The sequence below is a fragment of the Terrapene carolina genome, unplaced genomic scaffold (genome assembly GCF_002925995.2).
Source record: "Terrapene carolina triunguis isolate 2854851 unplaced genomic scaffold, T_m_triunguis-2.0 Scaffold740, whole genome shotgun sequence".
Lineage (NCBI taxonomy): Eukaryota > Metazoa > Chordata > Testudines > Emydidae > Terrapene > Terrapene triunguis.
Genome location: NW_020665091.1, coordinates 4,148,284 through 4,176,126, shown reverse-complemented (window position 1 = coordinate 4,176,126; position 27,843 = coordinate 4,148,284). Strand labels below are relative to the sequence as shown.

General features: G+C 50.7%; 1 protein-coding gene and 1 non-coding gene across 2 annotated transcripts; both read right to left on the bottom strand.

Moving 5' to 3' along the window:
- Position 1: 1 nt before the first annotated feature.
- Positions 2-26,350, bottom strand: CHD4 (chromodomain helicase DNA binding protein 4). The gene is made up of 40 exons (XM_024212076.3): positions 26,248-26,350; positions 24,779-24,930; positions 21,811-21,938; positions 21,405-21,596; positions 20,951-21,069; positions 20,332-20,573; positions 20,120-20,247; positions 19,801-19,936; positions 19,086-19,267; positions 18,680-18,919; positions 16,378-16,581; positions 16,070-16,275; positions 15,488-15,619; positions 15,124-15,220; positions 14,434-14,625; positions 14,131-14,331; positions 12,761-12,898; positions 9,863-9,984; positions 9,575-9,748; positions 9,133-9,274; positions 8,626-8,757; positions 8,407-8,524; positions 8,048-8,172; positions 7,469-7,706; positions 6,300-6,472; positions 5,947-6,127; positions 5,727-5,813; positions 5,469-5,557; positions 5,251-5,384; positions 4,798-4,942; positions 4,375-4,540; positions 3,870-3,979; positions 3,401-3,527; positions 3,106-3,183; positions 2,849-2,986; positions 2,648-2,756; positions 2,218-2,350; positions 1,003-1,198; positions 695-870; positions 2-523 (listed from the first exon to the last, which is right to left on the bottom strand). The coding sequence occupies exons 2-40, from the start codon at positions 24,873-24,875 to the stop codon at positions 506-508; spliced, it is 5,745 nt and encodes a 1,914-aa protein (XP_024067844.1). The 5' UTR covers positions 24,876-24,930; positions 26,248-26,350; the 3' UTR covers positions 2-505.
- Positions 4,205-4,347, bottom strand: LOC112115101. Its single transcript, XR_002908795.1, has one exon.
- Positions 26,351-27,843: the final 1,493 nt, after the last annotated feature.

Sequence of the window (27,843 nt, the reverse complement as noted above, 5' to 3'; positions counted from 1 at the left end):
ATAAAATACAAGGAAACCTTTATTTTTCAGTTTTATCAAGATTTTTTTCATCTTTTTTAGCTGTTTATTAGTGGACAAGTCCAGTCAGTTTTTGTATTAAAAACGATCTTGATGGAGGTAGCTGTGTCTCTGTCCTGGCTTTTGCTTGGTCTCATCTGTACACTCATCTCAGTAAACAAACTCAAAATAAGATTAAAACAAAAAACGTGGAACTCCAGGCTGAGGCAGCGAGCAGTGCAGCCAGGATTCTGTGTAACAGGACGTGGCGCTGTGGCCTCCAGTCACTATGTACAGAGTCCATCATGTCCCCTCTAGCCCCGGCACACTCCTTGCTTGTGTGGGCTGGCAGCAGAGGGAGGAGTCTCCTCTCCCCCAGGGAGGCCTGTGCAGCAACGTCCACCAAGGGGAACAGCACCCGATCAGGAACGTCAGGCAGAGGAAGGGTAGAGTGTGAAGAAGGATCATTTCAGCTTGGTCAAGAAGCCAACAGTACCAAGCCAGGGACTCATTGCTGCTGGGCCACCTGTGGGGTGAAAGAACATGTGTTAGGAGCCCTTACTGACAGCATCCATCCAGCTGGGACACTCCCCGTGGGTCCCACTCCCTCCCGATAAACGACCGGATTGGAGTGGGGTGGATTAAGCTCCAAGAGGAATAGGGATCTTTACCGGCTGGGGGAGGGGAGGATGCTTACCTGCTGGGGAGGTGGTGGGGGAGGAGGTTCGCTGCTGCGGTTGGCCAGTCGACTAAGGATGTTGCGCTCAGACATCTGGAGGCGCACAGCCACAGGTGGGATGCGGGCAATGGTGGCAGGCAGCCGAGTCACATCTGCCTTCATGTCACTCAGAAGCTCCTCCAGCTGCTTCAAAACTGGAAGAGAAAGGGGTGTGTATTTAGAGGGGGAGGAGAAGGGGAAAGGGGCACCCTGGCAGGGGGAAACAGGTTGGGGGGATAGCGGCACGAAACAAGCCCACCTTTGCTCAGCATGATCTACTGCCTCACCTTTGTGAAGAACAGCATTGGCTGGCTTGTTCCCAGCCATTGACTCCTTGGACAGGTGCTGGTGGCTCTCTGCCAGACACTCCACCTCAGCAAAACGTGTATTGAGGGCCATAGACGGGTGCGATGGATCTTCCGACATGTTTAGATAGGCAGCTCGCCGCAGCTGCTCCTCAATCACCAGTGCCTGCTCCAGCAGCTGAGAGAGAAAGGATAAGCATGAGAGCCTTGCCATGCCTCCTCCAGTTATTTCCTGCAGAGCAGCCTATCAATCACACCTTCCTACTCCCCCAGATTCTAAGACTTACCTTCTGCCAACATCCCCACCCCATCTTCTCAGGCCTGAGCTACTGCAGCTTCTTCCCTTAGCCCCATTTCCCAGGCTCTTATTTATATTGGGGGTAGTGCCTAGAAATGCCAGTCAAGGATCAGGTTCCCACTGTGTTAGACACTGTACACAAAGAACTAGTCCTGTCCCAGAACAAAATCATCTCCTAAGCATCCTGTCCTCCATGCAACTATAGCTCACTTTTTCAGGGACTGTTCCCTCAGGTACCGTCACGGTTTTATCCTCTTTATCCCTTGAAGGAGCAAATAGACCACAAGAACAAATTCACAGTGGGTGTTCCCTGAAGGACCTCCAGGCTGTTTCTTCCCCCTAAACACCAGGAACAAGTGCTCCTAAGAGAACAGTGGCCATTTTCCTGCTTTCCAGTAGGCAGAGCAGTCTGGGACAGGTTTTCATAGTAATTCAATCAGAAAAACAAACATGCTAACAAAACCAAAATAAAACAAAACAAAAACAGTTCTTGTGTAGTCTCCAAGGGCATGGCTAGGCTAGAAGAAAAATGGTTTTATTGAAGCATTGGTTAACTTGTTTTAGAACCCTACTGTAGTAGTGTGAATACAACATGCACTATCTACGCTAGAATTCTATAATGTGTTCAAACACGTTTTAAAATTATTTTAACTTAGTCTAGACATACCCTGAGTGGGCTGTAATACCAAGGAGCTGGAGGGTGGAGAAAGGGAGGGGAAAAAATAAAAAAAAAACCACCCCACCACTTTGATGCTAAAGCACTCCCAATCCACTTCATAGGTTCTCCTGCAATCAGGGAACAGAACAGTGGACAAGCATGAAAGACAGCAATGCTCTTTATCCATCAGAAATAGTCTCAGAGAGGCAGACACCCTCAATTTTCCTTCTGCAGCTCCCACCTTGAACCTCCTGGCCAGGAACTTGTTCTTGATCTCCAGGAAGTTGCCCCTGTTCATCTCACCCTTGAAGGGTTCATTGAGGATGGCATAACGTGGATCATTCTGAATGTCCTGCCAGCGGGCATAGCCATGACTGAGATAGAGGAGCTCAGGCAAACAAAGGTAATGAAAACAAGGGAACACATATTCTAGGCAAATAGGATTGTATCCCATTGGGTGTGAGGGAGATGGAAGAGACGAGACTATCTTGCTCACTGTATCCTAGCCACCCCTGTTAAGATCCCCACATGGAGCTGTGATCTTGGTTGGGGTGGATAAATATGAGGCTATCCCACTAACTATATTCCAGCCACCACTTGATAAGATCCCCTTTATGGGGATCGGTCAGACTCCCAGAAAGGAAAAGGGTGTTCTGTCAGGGGAAGGATACTTGATGATCCCAGCCAAGAGCCAATAGTCATGGCGCCGGTGCCAGATCTCGTAGGTTTTCTTTGTGACAGTTGCTGCCCGTTCTTCATTTTGCCATAGAGAATGCAACTCTGAGAATGGGAGAAAAGAAAGAAAGTCAAAAGGGATTTCACTAAGATGAGCAGCGGCAGAGTAAGTGTAGCTGCACTCAGGCCCCTCATACCAGTGAAGCCACCATCAGCTATGTTGAACATGAAGCGCTGCTTCACTGCCTTCTTGTGCCTCTCATCAAGAGAGTCCTTCAGCATCTCCCCGTTCTGCAGCATCACCACATCCCTCTTGTCATCTTCCTTCTTCTCCTCTGCAGACACAAGGACCCATTAGAGAGAAAAGTAGAGAGTATCACAGCAGCTGCACTCATGAGGTACCCCTCTAGAAGGTGGAGAATGAAGAGGGCTGGCAGTACTCTGCCACACTCACCCTTCTCATCCAGGTTGATAGTCAGAGGTTCAGCAGAGGGCTCAGACGACACTCTATCTTCAATCTTCTCCACATCAGCTGCATGAGAAAAGGGGAATAGAAGCCATGAGATCAAGTCTGGTAGCTACAGAGGGTTTAACTGTTCAGTCTAAAACCTGGCCAGTTTCCCCAATCACATTTATGTTTAAAGCCTCACCCTGACCAAAAGAGGATAGTCTCTGTACAGCTCTGGAAACATGCTGCTAACTGGGGTCCTGCACACAGTTCTGGGCTTCCAACAACCTCCAACTAATACCTTTGCTTTCCATTTCCATTGGCTCCTCCTTCACCTCTGGTTCCTCAGGCTTTTTCTCCTCTGCTTCTGGGGGGTTCATTGGGGACTTTGCCTCTTGTGGGGGTGTCTCCACAGGCTGGGCACACTGCTGATGAGAGAAACCCTGTTAACTCAAGGAGAAGCAGCGTATGGACAAAGCCTGTGAAACCCCACCCACCACCAGAAGCTGAAGGCAGGGTGAAAGAGTGCGCCACACAGAGGGTAGCTGTGGGAGAACAGAGTGTCAGAGCACAAAATAGGGCTCCTTCATACCTCTACAGAGTGTTAACAAGGAGATGCATTCTTCTTAGGAATCCCCAGAGTCTAGCTCTGTCCCAGGCGGACGGGGGAGAGGAACGGGACAGGACCACAACACAACAATGGGCACAGCAGAAGGAGAAGGAGGAGATATCTGTAACAGTATGAAACAAACAAGCACCTACTAACTCACCTCCATTGGGACCTCTGCTTCAGCAGAAGCTAGGTTGGGTTCCTTCTCAGACTCCATGGGCTCCCCTTGCTCTCTGGTATTGGCTCCTTCTTCCACCTTCACACCCTCTTCTGTGCCTCCCCCACCCAAGACCAGCATATTTGTATATAAATAAAAAAATAAAAATAGAGACCATCAGTAAGCTCTGACCTTCATTGCAATTTGGTGCACCTTTCCCTTAGCTCCCACAAAGTGGACCTCCAACCCAACTTGAACCACAATGGGACCAAAGCCCTCAGACCCCACAGGACAGCTGCAGGAATTGCCTGTTGGCCCCAGCCCACCCAGGGAAAGGCAATGTTCTCTCGTGCCTTTAAGGGCATGCACATCTTTTGGGGGCAGCCCTCCTAACCTGAGAGGCAGGTTGATCTGCGTCCGCCCCCAGGTCCTCCCCACCACAGCTCTGGTGAAGGGAATAGCACTGGTAGGGGCAGGACACGGGGCAATGCAAGGGGAAGGCTCTCACCAAGTGGAGGGGCAGGGGCAGGTGTGTTAGGCTGCGTGTCCCCTGGCGTGGAGGGTGTGGGGGTTTTGGGGGAGGGCGAGCCCGGCTGCAAAAGCTTCTTGTTCTCCTCTATCTCTGCTAGTTCTGGCATACTCCAGCGCCCATTCACATGCTCAAATTCCTGCACCTGGCGGGGGAAGTGGAGAAACAGATACACATCATGGGAGAGATCACACTAAGCTGCCCCTCTAAGCAGGGTAGATGGGGATCTCAAGACATCACAGGCTGGGGAGTCCCCAAAGATGGGTGGGAGAGGAAGAGAGCAGCCACTGGTTTGTCCACTGCATATAAGAACTCAGGGCTTCTGTGATAAGAGGACCTCTGAGGAGAAAGGGATGATGTGTGGTGGAGGGAGAGTTCAGCATTGCTCCACTAAGCACCCACCTTTTTGCGTATGAGTGACATGACTCCAATGCGGGTGAGGACATGCTGGCGGGACAACCCCTCCCGTGGGACCCCGTCTGCGAAGGTCTCCGCACCATCTGCTCCTGGCTCACATAGGTGACGCATGAACAGCGAGACATAGGCCCTGTAGCAGTATTAGATCAGCCTTAAGGTCCAACATATGGGGAAAAGATGCCCTAGGGCTCCTAGTCCCCAGTGACCCAAGCAACAGTCTCCTGGCTCAGACCCATAAATACTCTGGGATAGTTCCTGAGCGCCTTTCCCTTGGTTCAGTTTCCCCTTCTGTTATTCCTCCTCAGCCTCCCCAAACAGTGTTCTTGCCCCTGCAGCATGCAGCCCCTTTTACCCCTTGAGCCCTCTGCTACTATTCTCACTCCTTCCTAGTGGGTTCAGATGCCACCACCTCCCTTCCCTTGCCCAATGCAGACTCACTTGAACTCCTTCTCAGACTTGCCACGCAGGTCCCGGACAAGCCACTGGGTGGTGAAGGCATCCTGGGGTGGCATCCCATAGCGCATGATGGCATTAAGGAAGGCTTTGCGCTGGCGGGCATTGAAGCCCAGCACCTGGAAAAAGGAAGGACAGGTATAGTGAGAGCCCCAGGCACACAAACACATGGACTCAAAGGCCCTTTCCAGGGTACCACTTACTTCAATGTTCCCTCCCACACGGGCAAGAAGTGGAGGCAGGGGCTTATCTTTGTCGTTTCTCAGGCCTTTGCGACTGGGCCGGCGAGCAGCTGGAAGAAAGACAAGCAGGTAAGAGGTACACAACCTAGCATAGTGAGAACATTCACTCATGACATCCTACGTTACATGGAGAAGGACTGGAGCACTAAGCTCCCAAGCCAAGGTGTCCTGACTGCCACCTCCCAGAGAGAATATTGCCCAGGCTCCTGGGGCATCTACCTTCAGATCTCTCATCAAAATCCTCATCGCCTTCCTCAGAAGCCACTGAATAATCCGACTGGTTATCTGACTGGTCATCCTGCCAATCTGGAGAAGAAGGAAGGGAAAGATGGAAAAAAAAAAAAAAAAAAAAAAAGCATGAGAGCCTGACAGACCCTATCCTTGCAGGTCCTGTTCTCCCCAGCCCCACAAAAAATCCTTGTGGGTGTCCCTTCTGTACCTCTGTCCTCCTGGGAGCCATCATTGTAGTTGACCTGCTTGCGGATACGTTTACCCTTGCCCAGGTTCCTAGCCAGGTCCTCCTGCTGCTGCTCATAGTGGTGACGCAGTAACTTTTCCCAGTAATCGGGGTCCACTGACTCTTCTTGTTTTATGATCTCCCGCTCCACTTCCTCCTCCTCCTGCTCCAGGGAGAGAGGGATAAGAGAATAGCCATACATTCAAAACCCCCATCCCCACAGGGGCAAATACCTGCTGCTCACCCCTCCCCACCACTTTCAGATGTCTACACCCTAGTCACATCTGTTCCTGTTTAACTCCTGCACCCTGGAACAGGAGAAGCAAGACACTCACCCCCATCTCTTCTTCCCGTACCACATACTGGGCCACCTTGAAGGAGCTGAGATACTCATTCATGCCCTGCAGCTCTGTGTCTTCAGTCTCATCCTGATTTCGGTCCAGTAGTCGCTCGATTGCTTTGTCATCGTAGTGGATGACACTGCTGTCCTCACCCTCTTTGCTATCACCTGAAAGAGAGGAGCACAGTCAGTTGGTGTTGAGACTCAAGGGGCTTTTGGGAGAGTGCCACGCAAGGCCTCCCTACGAGGCAGCATTCAGCCCTCCTGCCATTCACTTGGGGGGGGGGGGGGAAGGAGGGGGGAGGCAAAAATATTCCCACTCCCATCCCTTGGCCAGCATCCCCTAGACCAGTGTTTTTCAAAGTTTGGGTTGCGACCCAGTACTGGGTCATGGCATGCAAGGCACTGGGTCACCTTGCTCAGCACCCAGGGACCCTAGCAGCTCTGGTCAGCACCATCGACCGGGACGTTAAAAATCCCATCGGTGGTGCTGCCCAGCTAAGGCAGGCTAGTGCCTACCTGTTCCAACACCGCGCTGCGCCCTGGAAGCGGCCAGCAGCAGGTCCAGCTTCTATGCAGGGGAGCCATGGGACTCCATGCACTGCCCCTGCCCAGAGCACCAGCCCATGGGAGCGGGGTGGGAGGGGAGCGGGAGAAGGAAGAGAGGTGATGCGGTGCCTGCGGGCGAGAGCCGCATGCATGGCTTCGCCCAGGAGCTGGACCTGCTGCTGGCCACTTCCAGGGTACAGCACGGTCCACAGTGCCAGGACAGCCAGGAAGCCTGCCTCTGCATCCCGGCTATGCTGCTGACCAGGAGCCACCGGAGGTAAGTCCACGCCCCAACCCCGTGTCCCAATCCCCTGCCCTGAGCTACCCTCAAACCTGGAGTCCTTCCTGCACCCCAAACCCCTCATCCCCAGCCTCAAGCCCACACCCCAACCCCCTGCCCCAGCCCAGAGTCCTCTCCCACACCCTGAACCCCTCATTCCTGGCCCCACCCCACAGCCCTCACTCCAACCTTCTGCCCCAGACCTGAGCACCTCCCACACCCCAAACTGCTCATCCCCAGTTACGTTGGGTCACAAGCATCAAGAATTTTCTTCAACTGGGTCCCCATGAAAAAAGTTCGAAAACCACTGCGTTAGACAACACCCAGGCACTCACCACCCTCAGTGGCCTCATCCTTGAAGAGCTCCTCAGTCCCAAACTTCAGGATGTCATCAAGCTCCTGCTTGGACATGGAGCCTGTCTTGGAGCCCAACCCTGGCCTCACCACCAGATGCGTTAGCATCATCTTCTTCTTTGCCACCTGAGTGATACGTTCCTCTACTGAAGCCCGTGTCACAAAACGGTAAATCATCACTTTCTTGTTCTGTCCAATCCTGTGTGCACGGCTGAAAGCCTGAGGGGAAGATGGTGTGTTCAGAACAGCCCCAAAACCAAATACTATACCGCTTCACCCATCTGACCTTGTTTACATAACCCTGACCTTCCTGGGATCTTTCACTCTCCCCTTCCATTTCCTGCATGTTACCCCTTGGGAGCAGCCTTCAATGCCAAATCACTTCCAGCCACCCCCTCTCCACTTAGGGCTTTCTTTCTCCACAGTGGAGTCTCCCCCTCCCCTGCCTGACCACATATATGCTTCCTTCTCTCCCCTCCCTCCACTCTCACTTTCGACCCCCTCATTTCTAAGAGTCACCTATTACCATTAGTGACTCTAGTGCAATCCTACAGCCTTACCTGGATGTCATTGTGTGGGTTCCAGTCTGAATCATAGATGATCACCGTGTCTGCTGTAGCCAGGTTGATACCGAGCCCCCCAGCTCGAGTGGAAAGCAGGAAGCAGAACTGCTGAGCACCAGGAGCTTCAGGAGGAAAGCGAAGGGGATGGGGAAGAGCATGCGCATTAGATTCAACTCCACAGACTCATCACATCCAGCCCCTCATGCAGGGAGGCAGTATCAACCCAGAGGCCTAGGAATGGCATAGCAGGATGTGCTGCAGATCAGCACTAAGGATTAGCAGCAGATGTGGGGCCCCAAGCATCTGTGAGGTGAGGGAGGGTTCTCGTTTTCTGTGGGGTGTATAGGGTTCCATACCATTGAAGCGATCAATGGCCTCCTGGCGCATGTTCCCTGTGATCCCACCATCAATCCGCTCATATTTGTACCCTTCATGTTCCAGAAAATCCTCCAAGAGATCCAACATTTTAGTCATCTGGGAACAAGGAGATAAAGCTGAGCAGGAAGATACCAAACTGGATTGCCGCCCCTCTCACACACAGGGTCCCCAGCCTCTGGAAGGCACTGCCCCATTACCTGTGAGAAGATGAGCACCCTGTGGCCTCCTTCCTTGAGGTTCTTCAACATCTTCTGGAGCAGCAGCAATTTCCCAGATGCTCGGATCAGGGCACTACCATCATACATCCCATTTGGCATCTTTGGAGCTTCCTGGGGGAGGAATTGAAGAGGGGGCACATTTTCCCTTAGATCTCGGACTCACACCACGGTGGCGCTCAGCACCATCATCCTTTGTGCAACTGGTACCTTGTCGTTTGGCTCCTACACTCCCATTCCATTTTCCTTTCTTCCCACCTCTTTCCCTCATTGCATCTTCCCTCCCTACCTCTTGTGGCCCCTGCAGGGAGACTCCCTCTGCTTGCCACTTGGCAGGGGCTGCAGAGGGAAATGAAGGAAGGGCCTACAAACATTTCAAGCCCAAATTAAGGGGAAGGATAGCTACTCCAGGTGCAAGGAAGTTCAGGTTCACCCCAAGTGAATGGTAAGAGGCCTTGCTCAGAGGAGGATTGAGGGGCTAGAACATACCATAGCAGCAACAGGAAAGAGGTAGGGGTGATTACAACATTTCTTCAGATCCATGACCACATTGAGCAGGGAGACCTGGTTGCCACCACCTCGTGCATTCAGTGCCTCAAAGTTCCTTGTCAAAATGTATTTATAGTATTTCCTGTGAAGAGAGAATCTGAGTCACTAAGCCCCCATCATAAAAAGGGCTGATAACCAACCCCCACCCAGCTAGCATCAGTCCAGCTCCTGGCACTACCTGGGCAATTCTTCCCTGCTAGTGCTACCTATACTCTGCCAATGGTCAGTCATTATCTCTCCATCTCCTACATGAGTGTGTAAGATTATTTCTCCCTGGCAGCAGCAGCAAGAATTCTTGATCCCACCCAGCATGTCCAAAGCATATGGACCTAAAGAAGGCATAAGTTGGTCTCAAGTAGCTCCTCCACCCTCCCATGCTCACTTCTGCATGGGGCTCAGCTCCACCCGGACGATGAGTTCTGTCTTGGAGGGCATGTTCTTGAAAACATCAGCCTTGAGGCGCCTCAGCATGTGTGGGCCCAGCATATCATGCAGCTTCTTGATCTGATCCTCCTTGGCAATGTCTGCAAATTCTTCCAGGAAGCCTTCCAAGTTACTGCAGGAGAAACAAGCACTCAGGGCAGAAGATGCAGGTCCATGGGGAGACAAATAGGGTGGGGGAAGGAAACAAGGAAACAGACTCAGTTTGGGCCTGCATTACAAGACATACTGGAATCTCTCAGGTGTCAGGAAGTTGAGCAGGTGGAACAGTTCCTCTAGGTTGTTTTGCAGAGGGGTTCCTGTGAGCAGTAGCTTGTGCTGGAGGGAATATCCATTCAACACCCGGAAAAACTGGGGAAGAAAAGAAAGGAAGGGAGTCAATGGACTCATCCAGGTAGTCTGCTGGTCCCCCTTCCCAGCACAAGATACTGTGCCATAGAGGAAAATTCCTTCTAGAATCAACCCTTCAAGCCAGGGCTCATCTTAGATTACAGGGACAATTTGTGCAAGAGTCCTACGTACTGGACCTCCTGGCTAGTGTCTTTACAGAGGCTGATCTCATTCACACATTGCCTAATACTCAGTCCTCAGACCCGCCTGGGTGAGACCCTGCTGCAGCAAATTCCCACAAATCAGATGCTGCACATTTCCTTTACATGTCTTGAACTGCAGACTCTTCCAGCCAACCAGCCTTCTCCAGACTGACAGAGTGGATAATATATCTCCTCCTGAACTGGAGTCCTACATTCCTTCAGCCTCCCTCCCTTTCAAAGAGTTTAAGAGACCTGGCAAAGTAGATCTATTACTGGCAATTTTTAATTAATTGTGAATACTAGGGAAGTTCCAGAGAACTGGGGGGGAAACGTTAAGGTTGTGCTAGTATGTATAAGCAGTAAAAATGGGTTGACCCAGCTAACAGACTGGTTAACCCAACAATAGTCCCAGGCAAAAACATGGGAATGCTGAGATGGTACTCCAAATGAAACAAGTATTTATGCCAGTCAACATGGTTCTATGAAAAATAATGTCAGACAGACTTGATACTTTGAGATTAAGTTTAGTTGACAAAGGTAACTGTTGACACAGTATACTTTCCACTTAGTACTACATAGCACTGATTAAAAAGTTAGAAGTATAACAAGTCAATGTAGCCCATCTGAAATGGATCAGAAACAGTCTAAAACAGATCTCTAAATGTAGTTAGTAGGGTGTCATTCTAATGGGGATTTCTTTTGAATCCCACAGGGATCTGTTGTTGGTTCACAATTATTTAATAGCTTTATTATCTGGGAGAAAATATGAAATTGCTGATTAAGTTTGTAGATGACAGTTTGGTGGGGTTGTAAATCATGGGAACATCATTCATACAGAACAACCTGGCTTGCTTGGTAAACTGGGCACAAACATGCATTTTAATATACCCAAAGGGAAGGTCATACATGTAGGAATAGAGAACACAGTCCCCCATCCTATAAGTATAACCAATAAAGATTTGGAGGTCATGGTGGATAATAAACCAACTTCCCAGTGAAATGCAGTGACTAAGAGGACTAACACGATACTTTGTATGAACAGGAATATTTAACAGATGTGGGCAAGCTAGTAATACTTCTATATGCAACATTGATGAAAATGTCATTGAAGTCGTGTCCAACATCAGTGTTCACACTTCAAAAGAGATGTTGAAAAATTGGAAAGCATTCAGAAGACACCTACAAGGTAGGAAAAACCCAGCCTTACAAGAAAAGCCTTTGAAGCTAAATCTATTTGGCTTAGCTGAGAGGTAAAGAGGTGACTTCATCATGATCTATAAGAACCTACATAAAAGGAGAAGATTTCCAATAGGAGAGGGCTCTTTAATATAAAAAAAATAAAAATAAAAAAGAATCAAAGACATAACAAGATCCAATGGCTACAAGTCAAAGCTAGCTAATTCATACTGGAAATAAGGCACAAGTTTTTGAACAATGAGCCTGTAAGAACATCTTGCAAGGTATATGTTAGATCGGGGTGGGCAAGCTTTTTGGCCCGAGGGCCACATCGGGGAATAGAAATTGTATGGCAGGCCATAAATGCTTACAAAATTGGGGTTGGGGTGCGGCTGGGGATGAGGAGTTTGGGGTGTAGGAGGGTGCTCTGGACTGGGACCAAGGGGTTTGGAGGGTGGCAGGGGGAAATGAGGGCTGGGGCAGGGGTGCAGGTTCCGGCTGGGGGTGTGGGCTCTGGGGTGTGGCTGGGGATGAGGAGTTTGGGGTGTAGGAGGGTGCTCTGGGCTGGGATTGAGGTGTTTGGAGCACAGGAGGGGGAATCAGGGCTGGGGCAGGGGGAGAGGCTCAGGGGGTGCAGGCTCCGAGCAGCACTTCCCTCAAGCAGCTCCTGGAAGCAGCAGCCTGTCCCTTCTCCGGCTCCTAGGCGGAGGCATAGCCAGGCAGCTCTGCCCGCTGCTCCATCCATTGGAGCGCATAGGAGCCACAGTGGGACCATGCTGCGGCTTCCGGGAGCCGCGTGGTGCCACTCCCAACCCTGCACCCGGGCCGGAGTGCCGGAGCAGGGCTAAGCCACGTGGTGCAACCCCTGACCCAGCGCCCCAGCCGGAGCGGGGCCGAGCCGCATGGTGTGGCTCGAGGGCTGTAGTTTGCCCACCCCTGTGTTAGATTCTTTTATCACATGAAGTCCTTAAATCAAGATTGGATGTCTAAGGGCTGGTCTACACTGGGGAGGGGGGTATCTTGGATCGAATTACCTGGGGTCCACACGGCGCGGGATCGACGGCCGCGGCTCCCCTGTCGACTGCGCTACCGCCGCTCGCTCTGGTGGAGTTCTGGAGTCAACGGTGAGCGCGTTCATGGATCGATATATCGCGTCTTAACGAGACGCGATATATCAATCCCGGATAAATCGATTGCTACCCGCCGATACGGCGGGTAGTGAAGACGTACCCTAAGACATTATGCAGCTCATCTGAGAACATGGGCTTGATCAGGAATTACTGGGTGACATTCTCTGGCTTGTATTATGCAGGAGATTCAATGGTCTGGCCTTTTAAAAAAAAAAAAAAAAAAAAAAAAGGGCCTATAAATTCCACCCCCTTCAACCTCCTGCCATCACTCCAGACCTCCTTCTGTACCTTAGATTGATTGTTCTTGAGCCGGTGAGCTTCATCCACAATAAGACAGGCCCAGTCAATGGAACCCAGAATGGCCATATCAATTGTGATCAGTTCATAGGAGGTGAGCAGCACGTGGAACTTCACAGATGCTTCCTTCTGCAAAGAAAAATGAGAGTTTAGCCATAGGGGAACAGGGAAGTATAGGTACAGCCCCAGGCCAAAGCAGCAAGAGGAGGACCTGCCTTTGCATCAGGCTGCCCTGACCATTCACTATCATTCAAGGCTTCAAGAGTCAAGGTGTTAATATCAGACAGTGAGGTAGTTCCAACTTGGACAAATCCATTTTACCTCCTTAGCAGCCATGTTCAGTTAGATATAGGATTATCCTCCACAAGTTAATGTTTAAGGAGGCCAGGCCTCATTCCAGAAGAGTCTACTGTTTAGAAATGGGTGAAGAGAGGGAAGGAGAATGCTAGGGAAATGGACAATTACTAAAGAAGAACTTGGAGGGGCGGGGGTGAGAATGGTATGGCCAGAGAACTAAATCCATTCCATACAACTCTGATTAGTTGAAATTGTTTTAGTGCTGCCTGGAGCTTCATGGAGGAGAAGTAGTTGTCAACATGGTTCTCATTTTCACTGTCACTCACAGTGAAAGCAGAGGAATCCAAGCTTCCCTATACTGCTGTGGAAGCTTTGAGCAGCAACATCACCCCTACCAAGCTGCCTGTCTGTAGGCTTGGCAAGGCAAGCAGTCAGTTTAAAGGCTCTTTTCAATTAGAATGTTCAAGAGGTTATTTACTGGGAAAGCGGCAGAAACTAACAGCTGTGGTAAGGAAGGTTCTTTACCTATCAGGGAAAGGGGGCAAGTGGGGGGGAGAGAGGGGGAATTTTCAGTCAGGTGGCACGAATGTCAGAGGAACTGGCCCTTTCAATGGCTCTACATGGAGTCAGAGCGTCAGTCTCTGTGAATTTACTATTTCACTCTTATCTAGTGCTATAGATCTCAAATTCCTTTACAAAGTAAGGTCAGTGTCATCAACCTCACAGATGGGGAAATGGAGGCAGAGAGAAGGGACTTGCTTAAGGTCACACAGTGAGTCAATGACAGATCCAGGAAGCCCTAGTTGCAACCTCCCTTATTTACTACTGAACTTGGAGTGGAAATGTCTACAACATGAGCAGCACCTGTCCTACCAGGAATCTGATGGAGAACTTATTTCACAGAGGATTGCCCACCAGCCCTCAATTAGCAACCACTTTCACGGCCCAGATCAGAACCAGGTTTCTAGAGGCTGAAGTCCTCATATTCCTGAATTCTCAACTCTTAGAAGTGAGCCAGTGTGCTGTAACTGGGGCTTAACTGGAATCAATTTCAGGCTCTTTACCTTCATCCTGGATGCCTTCTTGCCCCCACGTATGGCATTGTCCTCGAAGGAGAACTCATTCTCCCGGATGATGGCCCGGCTGTCCTTGTCCCCAACGTAGGTCACCACATACATGTCTGGAGCCCACATCTCAAACTCCCGCTCCCAGTTGATAATTGTGGAGAGTGGGGCACTCACCAGAAAGGGTCCCTTTGAGTGGCCCTAGGGACAGAGTCATCAGGAGTGTTACAGAACTGCATCCCACCAGGGCAAGAGAGCATTCCCACAGATATGTGCGTATCCTCAGCCACTTTTGCTCCTCACCTCTTTGTACAGAGAGTACAGGAACACAGCTGTCTGCACCGTCTTGCCCAGCCCCATTTCATCAGCCAAGATTGTGTCTGTGCCCTGGGCCCAGGAGAAGCGCAACCAGTTCAGCCCCTCCAGCTGATAGGGGTGCAATGTTCCTCCTGTTACATCAAGGTACTCTGGCTGCCGGTCATACTTCACCGTTGGCTATAGTAGAAGGAGAAAAATGTTGAGTCCCTTTGCACCAATCAGACAAAAATCAGCCACCAAGACTTCTGTTTCCTATGCACTGGGCTCCAGCTTATGCCTCCCTAGTTCAGGCACAGTTGAGACAGTGGCAGGACAAGCCCCCATGCCATGTGTCTCAACTGGCCCTGAATGGCATCGCATCTGAAGAGCTCAACTTTGGAAACCAAACCCTCCCTATGACAAGTCAGCCAGTCCCCTCCCCAAATGGCAAGGTAAAACTGAGTTTGAAGGTTCTGTATCCTCTTCCCTTCCTCTTTAACCCAATAAGGGGGCTCTCTGGAGACAGTATCCTTCTGCCTTCAGCTTAGTAATTTACTGATGTGTAAGAGTCAGATGCACCAGCTGGTATCACTAGTAGGAGTGAAAGAAACATGCTTCACACTCTTCCCCTGTAGATGCAGGTATCCCACACATCCCAGAACCCACTCACCTCCCTAACAGGGAGCGGTAACTTACATCCACCGTGGGTGTGTCTGGGGGTCTTTCCAGCTTCCGCATCTTCACCTTCTTTATCTTCTTGCCAGGCCGACCCTCTTCACCTCTCATCAGCTCCCTGTATAAAGATATTCTTTGAGTGTGGGTGGGGCTATGTGAGTTTAAAGGAATTTGCAGGAGATACCAAATGGGGAGGGGCTGCAAATAGCAAGGAGGATAATCATCCAAAGTGGCCAAGAGACGAGCCAACCCTGAAACACACTGCAAGGCAGACACAGGGCCACTGCTTTAAGGAAAAGGAGTCAGTAGGGGCAGAAGGATTCCTTGATCCCCTTCATCCTACCAATCCTGCAGTTCAGGAAGATCCCCCACCCCACCCCCTTACCTGTGATTCCAGTAGGCCTGTTTGTAGAGGTCATAGTCCTGCACCTCCACATCCTCACTCTCCCAGGAGGCCTGGTCATAGGGCAGGTCCCTCCATTTAATCAGATAGTGGACATTCCCCTTCTTATCCACACTGCAGAGAGAGAACAATAAATCTCAAGCGTGGGAACCAGCCTTCACCCAGCCCACCCCTTGCACAGAGGGGAAGGAAGGTAGGAAACAGAAGGGGTAGGGGTAAGAGAGCAGCCATGTCCATAATCCCCAGCATAATTGAAATCAAATCTCCAATCCCACCCTTTCCTACAAAAAAGGATCCAGTTGATCCCATCATAAAAGGAACCCTGCCTTTATCTATAGTGGATGATCCACCTTCTTTCTGCCAAGCGTGACCGATATTTGTGGTTATGGTCTCAATGGATCTTATCACAGTGGGTCCTCCCCTCCCATGATGGAGAATTCAGTGGATCCTATTCCGTCCCCTTAGTCATGCTTGACACTCTTGAGAAAGCCCCCCTCCCCCACTATCTCTGTAGGCTGGAATCCACTGGATCTTGCTGTGACAAATCCTTGCTCCCTCCCTCACCTGTGGTTGAGGATCCGGTGGATCATCATCCACTCAGGCTTGATCCCATAGCGATAGAAGCGCTCCTCCATCTCAGCGAACTTGGGGTCCTTGTTCTTTCGCTTGCGGCTCTTCTCCTCCTCACCACCAAAGTCCCCTGAGGGTGGCTCATCCATATCATTCTTGCGTTGGTAATTTCGGAACATCACTTGGCAGTGCAGCTCCAGCTGGAGCCAGAACAGACATATATGGTTAGAGTGGCATCACGAATCCCTCCCACCACACAAAGGTAGCGGTCCACTCCCTAGGCAAGCCAAGAGCCCACTAACCTGCAGCTCAGACACCCATGAACAGTGCCAATAGGACATGCCCTGCCATTTGACGAAGAACTGCCGCTCAGGCCGGCCCTCCAGGGGTTTGGGGGAGGGAGTGTTAGGGTCTGCATCAGCTGGTCGGGGCACTGGTGTGGGTAGTGGGGGCTGGCCCCACTTCCAGATCAAGATCTTCTGCACCTTCCCCTTCAGAGATGGGCACTGGAGAAGTGAGACAGAGGTGGTTATGCCAGAATTTAATACAAACGACCCCAACTTCCCCCCAGCATTTCTCTGAACTTTTGCCAATTTGTCATTTTTCCAGGACAACGGGTAGTGATCAATGGCTCCATGTCTAGTTGGCAGCCGGTATCAAGCGGAGTGCCCCAAGGGTCAGTCCTGGGGCCGGTTTTGTTCAATATCTTCATTAATGATCTGGAGGATGGCGTGGACTGCACCCTCAGCAAGTGTGTAGATGACACGAAACTGGGAGGAGTGGTAGATACACTGGAGGGTAGGGATAGGATACAGAGGGACCTAGACAAATTAGAGGATTGGGCCAAAAGAAACCTGATGAGGTTCAACAAGGACAAGTGCAGAGTCCTGCGCTTAGGACAGAAGAATCCCATGCACTGCTACAGACTAGGGACTGAATGGTTAGGCAGCAGTGCTGCAGAAAAGGACCTAGGGGACAAGAAGCTGGATATGAGTTGAGAGAGTGTGCCCTTGTTGCCAAGGCGGCTAACAGCATTTTGGGCTGTATAAGTAGGGGCACTGCCAGCAGATCGAGGGACGTGATCGTTCCCCTCTATTCGACATTGGTGAGGCCTCATCTGGAGTACTGTGTCCAGTTTTGGGCCCCACACTACAAGAAGGATGTGGAAAAATTGGAAAGAGTCCAGCAGAGGGCAACAAAAATGATTAGGGGGCTGGAACACATGATTTATGAGGAGAGACTGAGGGAACTGGGATTGTTTAGTCTGCAGAAGAGAAGAATGAGGGGGGATTTGATAGCTGCTTTCAACTACCTGAACGGGGGTTCCAAAGAGGATGGATCTAGACTGTGCTCAGTGGTGGCAGATGACAAAACAAGGAGTAATGGTCTCAAGTCGCAGTGGGGGAGGTTTAGGTTGGATATTAGGAAAAACTTTTACTCGGATGGTGGTGAAGCACTGGAATAGGTTACCTAGGGAGGTGGTGGAGTCTCCTTCCTTAAAGGTTTTTAAGGTCAGGCTTGACAAAGCCCTGGCTGGGATGATTTAGTTGGGAATTGGTCCTGCTTTGAGCAGGGGGTTGGACTAGATGACCTCCTGAGGTCCCTTCCAACCCTGAGATTCTAGGACAGAGGAGCCCTTAGCAGAGTGCAATGTTTCTGGGGCAGGCGGGGGGACAGGTCCGGCCCTCCTGCTGATCCTTGCGGGTGATGTCTTAGAGCCATACAAATCTATATAGATTCTATATGGAAAAGAAACTACTGGACTGGATCAGCCCAGGGTCCACTTAGTCCAGTATCCTGCCAGATGGCTAGAGGACAATTATGGAAAAACCGACACAAAGGAAGTTTCTTCCTAACCGGTCAGAGGTTGGAATATGCACTGAAGCAGGAGAACTTTTATATTTCTCACTGTGGATGTTCTCAATAGCCACATATACATTTAACACCCTTTTAAATTATTTTCTTAGTGATATCTTGTGGCAGTCTATCCCAGCTCTGTTCTGGAATGTGAGGCCTCTGCATATGCCACCAAATCTGCAGCCCACATAGGTAATTCACACCCCCCTGCAGTGGGGTGCTGGAACAATTTGTATAGTGGGGGTGCTGAGAGCCATTGAACCAAACTATAAAGCCTGTATATAATGGAAACCACTTCAAGCCAGGGGGTGCTGCAGCACCCCCAGTTCCAGCACCTATGCCCTACTGATAATGAACTTAGCTAAATGAACAATTTTTGTCAGCTCTAACACTTTAGGATTCATAGTTTAAACCATAGCCTTTGTTCTCAGACATGTTCAGGGGTCCAGGAAAGTTGGAGCCTCAGGTCCCTGGAGCCATGTCCATGGAACCATTTTGCACATGGTAGCATAAGTCTGCTCAACACTGGGACCCATGACCATAGAGCCCCTTTCTGAAGTCTAAATAAGGTAACCAAGCTATGAGGCACTGTAAGGCTGGAGGAGAAAGGCCCCAAACAAATAAAGACAGAAAGAAATGGGCAAGCTAGAAGAGCAGTTACATCCCTGAGGGAACTACACAGCCCTGAGACAGAGAGGGATACCACTCCCTATGGAGGTGGGGCAAATGGGGGTAGCAGAGACTCACAGTGCAGCGAGGGCACAGCCATTCCCCATTAGGAATCTCTGGCAGTGGGGGATTTAGACAGTGAATGTGGTAGGAAGAGGGACAGGCATCACAGCAGAGCAGTTCCCCTCCATCCTTGCAGACCCGGCAGAACTCCATGTGGTGATCATCCTCCTCCTCAGGGTCTCCCACAACATCCTCCAGGATCTCCTCGCCATCAGAGTTATCCTCCTTTGCCTCCCACTGGATCCCCTCCTTCTCCTACAGCAGAGAAGAAAACTATTAGCCCAGGGTATACAAAACCCCCATCCTCCTGATGCCCCCAGCCTCCCACCATCTTTTCAACTTAGCCTTCTGCAGAAACAGGGAGTACAGAACCCCCTTCCTCCATGGTTCTTTCTTTGGGTGTATAAAATCTGGTACTCACACAGTGTGGGCAGCTCCATTTGCCCTCTGGGGCTTTCTCCATGTCTGGGTCCAGGCAGACCATGTGGTAAGCACGGGGACAGGTGTCACACAGGATGATTTCTCCTCCCTGCTGACACACCTCACAGTAGTCCTGGTGATCTGTCTCATAGCCATCCACAGGAACTGTGGAGTCGTCCTCACCTGGAGAGGGTGATGGTGACAGTTACACATCATTGGAAGCCATTGGCACTGGTAGAATTCCTTCCTGCAGCAGTGGGGATACCCCACCACACCAAAAGGCTACATAGGAATAGAGACATTGCTCCCGATCCAGACAAAAAAGGCAGGGGCAGGCAGCTCTTGCTCCACAACAGTCAAGGTGAGTGGAAACAGAAACCAAGGACAGGGCAGAAAAGCAGCTGTTGACAACTGCAATAATTGTATAAGTCCCTTCATGTCTTATTCTACCTATGGGACCCAAGGCAGGATTGCTTCTCAGTCCCTTCCTCAGGAATTAAACTCTTCAGTGCTAACTGTGGGTGAGACTCACAAGTTCCCTTCCCTTTCAGCAGTCTTACCCCATTCCAATAGTTCTTCCACCCTGAGCTCTCTCTAAACAATTCTCCTGTCCAGGGGTTTAGAGTCCTTAGACACTAACAGCAGACAATTCTCATATCTCCCCCCTCATCCCCTTAGTTGTGCTCCATCCGAAGCTGAGCACTGTACTTGGATACCTTTCTTTTTCCTTTTCCCCGCCTTGAGTTTCTTGCGGCTGCGGCTGCTGCGGCTAGTGGATCCATCTGAAACAGAGTAGCTATTGATGCTAGCATCATCAAAGTCTGATTCCACATCCAGATCCTCATCTTCACTCTGGGGAATGCAGGAAGAAAGTATGGTGAGTCAAGCAGCTATGGTTTACCAGCCTCCTGCATCCTTGGATCATCCTCATGCATTGCATGTTGGGAAGCGTGGCGCTGGTCAACTGCAAGTTCCTGGTATCATCAGTTTATCAGTACCCCCAATGGGGAGAAAAGGGAAGAACAGTCAACTCACTGATGATCTCTTACGCTTGGAGCTAAATCCTCCCAGTTTGATTTTCAGAGGAGCCACCTTCTTGGTTTTGGGTTTCTTGATGTCAGGAACACGAGGACTGGCCTTGGGCTTCCGCCGGGCATTAGGCCCTATGAGTAAGGGAGATTGTGAAACAGAGGATCACCATTCTCTAGCTACCACATTCCACCTCTCATCCTGGTTTTTCATCTCACCTTTGCCCTCCTTGGTCTTGGCCTTACGTAGTGGCACATCAGCAGGGGGCTGGGGAAGGACAGCATCCACGTTGGCCACCATGCTCTCTACCACAGCCACAGCCGCAGCCGCTGCAGCTGCCACAGAGGCCCCTGAACTGCCTTTGAAGGGGTTGTTAGTGCTGAACTCCCGCCACTTGGCCCCCAGCACCATCATCATCTTTGAGACAGCTATCTTAGGATTCTTGGCAGCTATGAGTGGCCTGTGTGGGGGCAAAGAGGGAGTGTTACTGAACGGACATGGATACAGGATCCCCCCCGTCCCAAGAACTACAATCCAGTCTAACCCCAGGGTTACTAGCTGCTGCCATCCTCTTGAGGAGGGAAATATTTCTGGCTCTGGGAGAGGAATGATGTCTACATTAGAGCAGAAGGGGGCCTGAAGATATGGACTTGTGTCCCAGCTTTACAACTGACAGCAAAACCATGGGACCAATCACTTTACTGTTGTCTCCATTCCCTTTGCCCTGGGCGTAACTGTCACCAAAAGGTGGCCATTTAGTGTCTAAAATGCTTTGAGGTCCAGGGAACAAGGATATTTTGTCCTGTTTCCCTTCTGCTCCAGAGGCCCAAAACTTACCTGACAAACTGGCTGAAAGCCTTGTAGTTGGTGAGAGTGCGGTAATCCTCCTCTGTGAAGATATGATCAATGTCCTCCATACCCCAGTCTTCCAGGAGCTGAGCAGACGATTTGGGTTCCTGTGCAAAGGGTGACAGGCAGCAAGTCCCAGAGTGACCAGACACAATGAAAAGGGGTTTAGCCTCTATATACTGCAGGCGAGCCCATCAGTCTGGAGGGCGGGGGGAGGAGGAAAGAGGAGAAGAGAAATGACAACTCTGGGTCAGGGGATTCCCCCTCAAGGTCTAGGGGTGAGAGGAAAGTAATTTGGGAATATGGCCTGTATGGGCCAAGTCTAGAGGTCAGAGGGAAGAACAAGCAGGACAGCCCCCATGTGCCATTGTAAGGGGGCAATGTGATGGTCTCTCCATGTCAGATCTAGGAGATAGAGTGGGGCAATGGGGCAGCTTCTCACCTTTGAGTCATCATCTTCCTCTTCTTCCTCCTCCTCCTCCTTGCGCTTGGCTTTGTTTTTCTTTTCTTTCTTGGGCCCTAATTTCTTCTTCTTCTTCCTCCCAGGGGTGTAGTCACTGCCCTCACTGTCTGAGTGCAGCACCTCCTCTTCCTCCTCCACAAACTCATTCCCCTCACCAGAGCTGTCCCCTAGCTGGAGGAAAGGGGGAAGAGAGAAGAAGATCAGGCAGCTGTGAGGAGAGACCTGAGAGAAGTACTCACTATACCTTCCCGCACACTCCAGGGGGCTCAAACTAGGGGTCACTGTCTCAGGCTGTGCAGCAACAGGAATGACTGCCTATGTGCCCAGTCTTCAGAGCCTGTTCCATGGCAGAATCTCTCCTCACACTCAGCCCTCCATTCCTCACCTCCTTTTTCTGGCGCTTGCTAAGTTTGGGCACTTTTGGTTCCTTCAGCTTCTTGGGCTTCTTTTTCTTCTTGATTTTGGGAGTTTCAGCCTCTGATAGCAGCTCTTCCTCTAGCTCTTCTTCAGGCTCTGGAGGGGGATGTGTAAGTAGGGGAGAGCAGAAGAATTAGGAAGCACTGATATATACTGAAGCACCACCATCATGCCCTCTGGGCCATGCTACACAATCCAGGAGTGCTGCATCACAGCATACCCCAACTCCCCACACAACTCAACTGCTTCTTCAACTCCTTGGTGCACACATTCAAACCCACACATTCATCTTAGCCCTGTCTAACAGTGTCCAGTAACAGACTGATCATACCATACTGAAGAGGGCGAAATCAAAAGCCCTTAGACCCCCATACCTCCCACATCACTATCTACCCTAGTTAGCCCACTGCTCCTTCTCCAAGAAAAGCCACACATGTTATTTAACAGGTTAGGAATTTCCTTAGCCCAGCAAGCATAGCAAAAATGGAGTTAGGAATTACTGGCCACATGCAGAGGAATCAGCAGTCAGAGATGTGAGCAGTCCGAATTGGTAAGGGAGGAAAAGAGCAAGACAGGAAGCCCCCAGCTGGTCTTTGGAATAGGCAGCGTGAGAGTGCAGCAGAAAGCTCAAGAGAACCAGCTGATCAGGGATGAGGGCATGAGCTCTATCCCAGGGTCCCCAGAAGAAACCTCTACAGCACAGGGGCCCTACAGTGGCAAGCAAGGAACAAAACAGTCAGTTGCAACTTGCTCTTCCCTTCCCACCTGGGCAGCTTCTGTTCAGGGCAACTCACTCACCAGATCCCTGCCTCAGCAGCCAGCCCACAAGCATAGCTTTCCGGCACCACAGTCAGCACGCTCAGTCCCTCACTGTTGTAATGCATGCCAACTCTCCCCCACCCACAAAAACACCCTCCCATCTGTGTTCTCTCTCCCTCCTTCCCACACAAAGCCCAGAGAGGAATGGACAGCCAGACAGCCCTTTCCTTTGTGACCCGATCCACAGCAGCCCAACCACTCACCCTCTCTCCCGTCCCCAACCACCCCACCCATTACAGAGCGAGATTACTCATTCTCCCTCCAGGGGAAAATGGCCTCCTGACCACAGAAGCGAGGCAGGATGGGAGAAGCCACAGCTCACAGCAGATGCAGCCACCAGAGAACAAGGGGCACAGGGGAATGTGCTCAGGATGGGGTCCATATTCACAATGGACACAAATATATCCCCTTCCAGCAATATTTGCCTGTATCTTATCTACCAGGACAGGCACCATATCCTTCCCTTCCAACCAGTTCTGATTTAGGGCTCTGTCAGCACCCCCCCCCCTCGATTTCACCCAGTACATTTCCTGAAGCTCTTAAATTCCCAGTGACTTAAGTCAGTGGCTCTCAACCTTTCCCGACTACTGTACCCCTTTCAGGGGTCTGATTTGTCTTATGTACCCCCAAGTTTCACCTCACTTAAAAACTACATGCTTACAAAATCAGACATGAAAATACAAAAATGTCATAGCACACTAGTACTGAAAAATTGCTGACTCTCATTTTACCATATACATATAAAATAAATCAGCTGGAATATAAATATTGTAATTTACATTTCAGTGTCTAGTATATAGAGCAGCACAAACAAGTCTTTGTATGAAATTTTAGTTCATAACTGATTTTGCTTGTGCTTTTTATGTAGCTGGCTGTAAAACTAGGCAAATATCTAGGTGAGCTGCCATACCCCATGGAAGACCTCTGTGTACCCTAGGGGTACGCATACCCCTGGTTGAGAACCAACTGACTTAAGTGACTGGGGCAGGGAGTCTAAGTGTGGGGGGATGATTCTAGAGCTCCTTTCTAGAACTCCTATTTTACAGAGTAGCAAAATGAGTTGTACATCCATACAAGTCAGCAATAGAACTGGGAATAGAACCTGAGAGTTGACTCAATCTCCAGAGCTCTAACTTCATTCCCATTCTCCACACAGAGACTGCAGTTATAGTGAAAATCAGGTATGAGGCCTGAAGAGGAAAATACTAAGGGAAGGATTCTCAACATTTTTCTTTCTGAGGCCTCCCCAACATGCTATAAAAACCTCCATGGCCCACCCATGCCACAACCACCATTTTTCTGCATATAGAAGTCCGGACCAGCATTAGGGGGTAGCAAGCAGGGCAATTGCCAGGGGCCCCATGCCACAAGGGGCCCCGCAAAGTTAAGTTGATCAGGCTTCAGCTTCAGCCCAGGGTGGCAGGATTCAGGGCCCTAGGACTTCTGCCCCACACAGCGGGGCTTCAACTTTCTGCCCTGAGCAAGTCTAATATCAGCCTTGCTTGGCAGACCCCCTGAAACCTGCTCACAGCCCCCTGGGGCCTCGGACTCCTGGTTGAGAACTGCTGTACTAAGGGAACTGCACAGGTAATAAAGCTACTGACACAAAACACAAGAACAGGGCTAAGGTGAACAGCATAGAATGATCCATGGGAAGCTTGGAGAGTAGGGTGTGGTGAAGACAGAAAGTGGGTCATGCAATAGCCCAAGGCAGTTTCCTCTGGACTGTCAGCAGGTCTGAGCTCCCAGATGGATGAGAGGAAGCCAGACACCTTGCCCTCTCACATACTGTTCCTGCTCCCAGCCATGGTACATATACCTTGCAGGCACTCAGATGCCCCATTAAAACCAGACTCCCTGCCCCAGGGACCTCCAACAGCCTGCACTAGTTTGGAATAAAACCAGTTCTACCTCACTATAGTGTGCTGACCACAGCTTTTAAAAAGGACACAATAAAGAGACCCAAATAGTCTAATCACCTGGGCTCCTAATGAAACAAAACTTCTCCCTGCACATTGTATTTTACATGCAGCACCCATTCAATAAAATAGAACAGCCCCAATACCACTCCCTTTTACACACTGCTAGTCACAGCCATCCTACAATGCCATCTATACCTGGGTGCTGAGGGATGCTGTTATTCAGCAGGATTTCCATCTCCTCATCATCACTGCCAGCAGAACAAGGTGATGGGGATCCAATGCCCGATGCCATGTCCTCCAAATTGGGGTACTTGGGCTCAGACAGCTTCTGCAGCTTTGTCTCCTTCCTGCCAGATAGACCAGTATGTTGTTAAAAACGCAAAAAAAGTTAGCTATGATAATCATCATGAACCCACATTCCCATGCAATAGTCCTGCCCAATGCACATCTGTAGTGAACTTAGAAATGTGCAGCCACTGACATAAGGGCTCAGTAGGGAAGCGTGGAAATGCTGAGACTGGGCACTAGTTTAGGGTCCTGATGAGGGTGGTGTTGTAGCTACTGGGAATTAAACTGTGTCATGAATTCATTTCATGCAAAGGGCCACCAAATGGCGGTCTGATGGTAACAGTGTCCAAACCCTTGCAATATGATGCCAGACTGATACCAGTGCTGCAGGATATAGCTAAGTGGAGTTTTGTGACTTTTAGGTAACTGGTCGCAATTTAATTCGAGATCGTTAAAACCTTTGTCAAAGCTACTCTTGACGCTCCCCAAACTTTGGTGGTTTACATTTCTAGGGAGCCAGCCATGGCTGAGCGACAAGCGGGTGCAGCATGGAACAAGTGTTTGGGGAACAGCCAAACTCGCCTTCACAAACAAAGTGTTCGCTGCCTTGAGCTGGCGATCAATTCATGAAGTAAAAACTCCAACGAAGACAAACCCCTAGCGGTGCGAGAGGCCAGCATCGCAGCCCCCCCGAACATTTCCCATACTCGACACGTGCATTTAGGGGCCCCACCAAAAAAAAAAAAAAAAAAGCCTTTTTAGTACCCGAAGGATTCACATCCCACCCGCCTCACGGAGCCGGCGGGGCAGCACAATGTACAGACGCCCGTTCAAGGAGCCCCACCACGCCCCCGGGAGGCTGACAGAGGCCCCCCGATTTCACGCAGAGAAAACAAAGGCTCGGCGAGCCCGTGGCAGGCACCGCGCGGGCTCCCGGCGAGCCTGTCCCCCCCCGCGCACACACACGCGGGGGGAGCCCAGCAGCACGCGGCCACCCCTGCCCCTCGCGGGGGGCGGGCGCAGCTGCGGATCAGGGCGCTTGGCCAGTCCCGGCGGGCGGGGCGACCCCGAGAGCGGGGCCGTTCCCCGGGGGCAGCAGGGGGGCGAGCCGGGCCGGTCGCTGGTGCGGTCGCTGGTGCGAGGCGTCTCCGAAGCAGGAGGGTCCCAGGCACCGCGGCTGCCCCGTGCCCAGCGGGGACGCACGGCGTCCGGGCCGAGGTCGGCGCCCCCGGGACCCGGGGAAGGGCAGCTCCCGGGGTCGGGGGGCTCGGCGGCGACGACAGGACTGGGGTCGGCACCCTGAGGGGGTGCAGCCCCCGCGTCCTGCCCTTTGAAGCAATTTGGGGGTCGTGTCCGGTCTCTGCCCCTCGCCTCACCCAGCTCGCCCCCCGGCTCCTTGGCTCTCGCTGCCGCCGCTGAAGGGAAAATGGCCCCGGCTCCGGCACCACCTCTTAAAGGGGAAAAAACCCGGCCAGGCCCCTCCCCACTCCCGCTTCCAGCCCATAATATGTCCCGACACCTCGGCAATGGGTCCGCCCCCGTCACCCTGGCAACCCCCCAACGGAGACATCCCATAATACTTGCCCTCTCTTCAGAACTCCCTACTCACTGGCCGGCCCAGCATCCCATAATAATTACCCCTCCCATCAGGAACATCCCATAATACAATCCTCCCTCTAAGAAACATCCCATAATATTCCCCACACACTCACCCCTCACTCAAACATCCCATAATACCAATCCTTTGCTAAAACATGCCACCCCCCTCCCTCACTATTACCCTCCCTCACTGAGACATCCCATAATTGCATTCTCCCACACACACTGACATCCACTCTCAGCCCCAAGCATCCCATAATACTCCCTCCTCCCCACCCCATTCCCCCCTCACCCAGACATCCTACAATAATCCCCCTTCCTTGTTAAGATATCCCATAATATCACACACTCACTGCCCAACCTGGCATCCCATAATAAGCACTACTCCCTCTTCAACTCCTCCACTGAGACATTCCATAACAGCCCCCATAATATCCCATAATAGTCATACTCCAGACATATATCCCATAATAATAGTCACCCTTCTCATCCTCCCCTCTCAGCCAGGCATCCTATAATAGTTGCCAGGAGCCACTGTCCAGCCAGGCATCCCATAATACTCTCAGCAATTCTTAGCCACAACCCACAATACTTGCACTGACTGCCTGCTCCCCCACTCCAGCCAGACAGCCCATAATAATCACATTCATGTATTTCCCCCCCTCCACCCAGACAGACCAGAAGGAACAGGGTGCCATCTGAATAGCCCACAATACTGAAGCATGGAGACAAGCATCCTGTAGTACTACCTACCAATCACTTGTAAGAAAATCTCATAATAATACTCATGATCCACTCTCACCATTCACCCCACCCCCACATCCCATCTACACAGACCATAATAACCACTGGGGGCACAGGGCCAGCCACACATCCCATAATACTCTGGCACAGACTGCCAGGATTCTTTGTTCCTCCAGATGATGCAGATTCAACGTATCCCATAATGATCAACACCCCCCCAAATACACACTCGGGCAGTTAGCTCATAATATTCACTAGAATCTACCTCTAGGCAGACATCCCATAATAACCATGCTCACCCCCCTTTTAAAAGAGAATCAAGCATCCAATAATACAGTCACACCCCATTAAGGAATGGCATCCTACAATACAGAAGAGCAATCAATATGAACAACTCTGATACTCAAACATCCCTATCAAGGTCAAACATATTATCCACCCCCTCACGCAGATCATAGACATGACCATCCATTAATGCTATACACCTTTATGGTATAAACTTAATAGTATCTATTTCCCCTCCATTATATGCATGGACTTCCCTCAATAGTATTCCTTCCTTCCTTATACACACAGATATTCTATAATTATGTCCTTCCCATTGTGTGTGTATGTATACGTGGACATCC

Excerpts from the sequence above, each read along its gene's own strand:
- CHD4 (XM_024212076.3), bottom strand. The coding sequence starts at position 24,875 with ATGGCATCGGGCATTGGATCCCCATCACCTTGTTCTGCTGGCAGTGAT. Across the intron at positions 9,749-9,862 it reads CTGACACCTGAGAGATTCCA|TAACTTGGAAGGCTTCCTGG; the intron begins GTATGTCTTGTA and ends TTTCTCCTGCAG. Across the intron at positions 6,473-7,468 it reads GGATGAGGCCACTGAGGGTG|GTGATAGCAAAGAGGGTGAG; the intron begins GTGAGTGCCTGG and ends CCTCTCTTTCAG.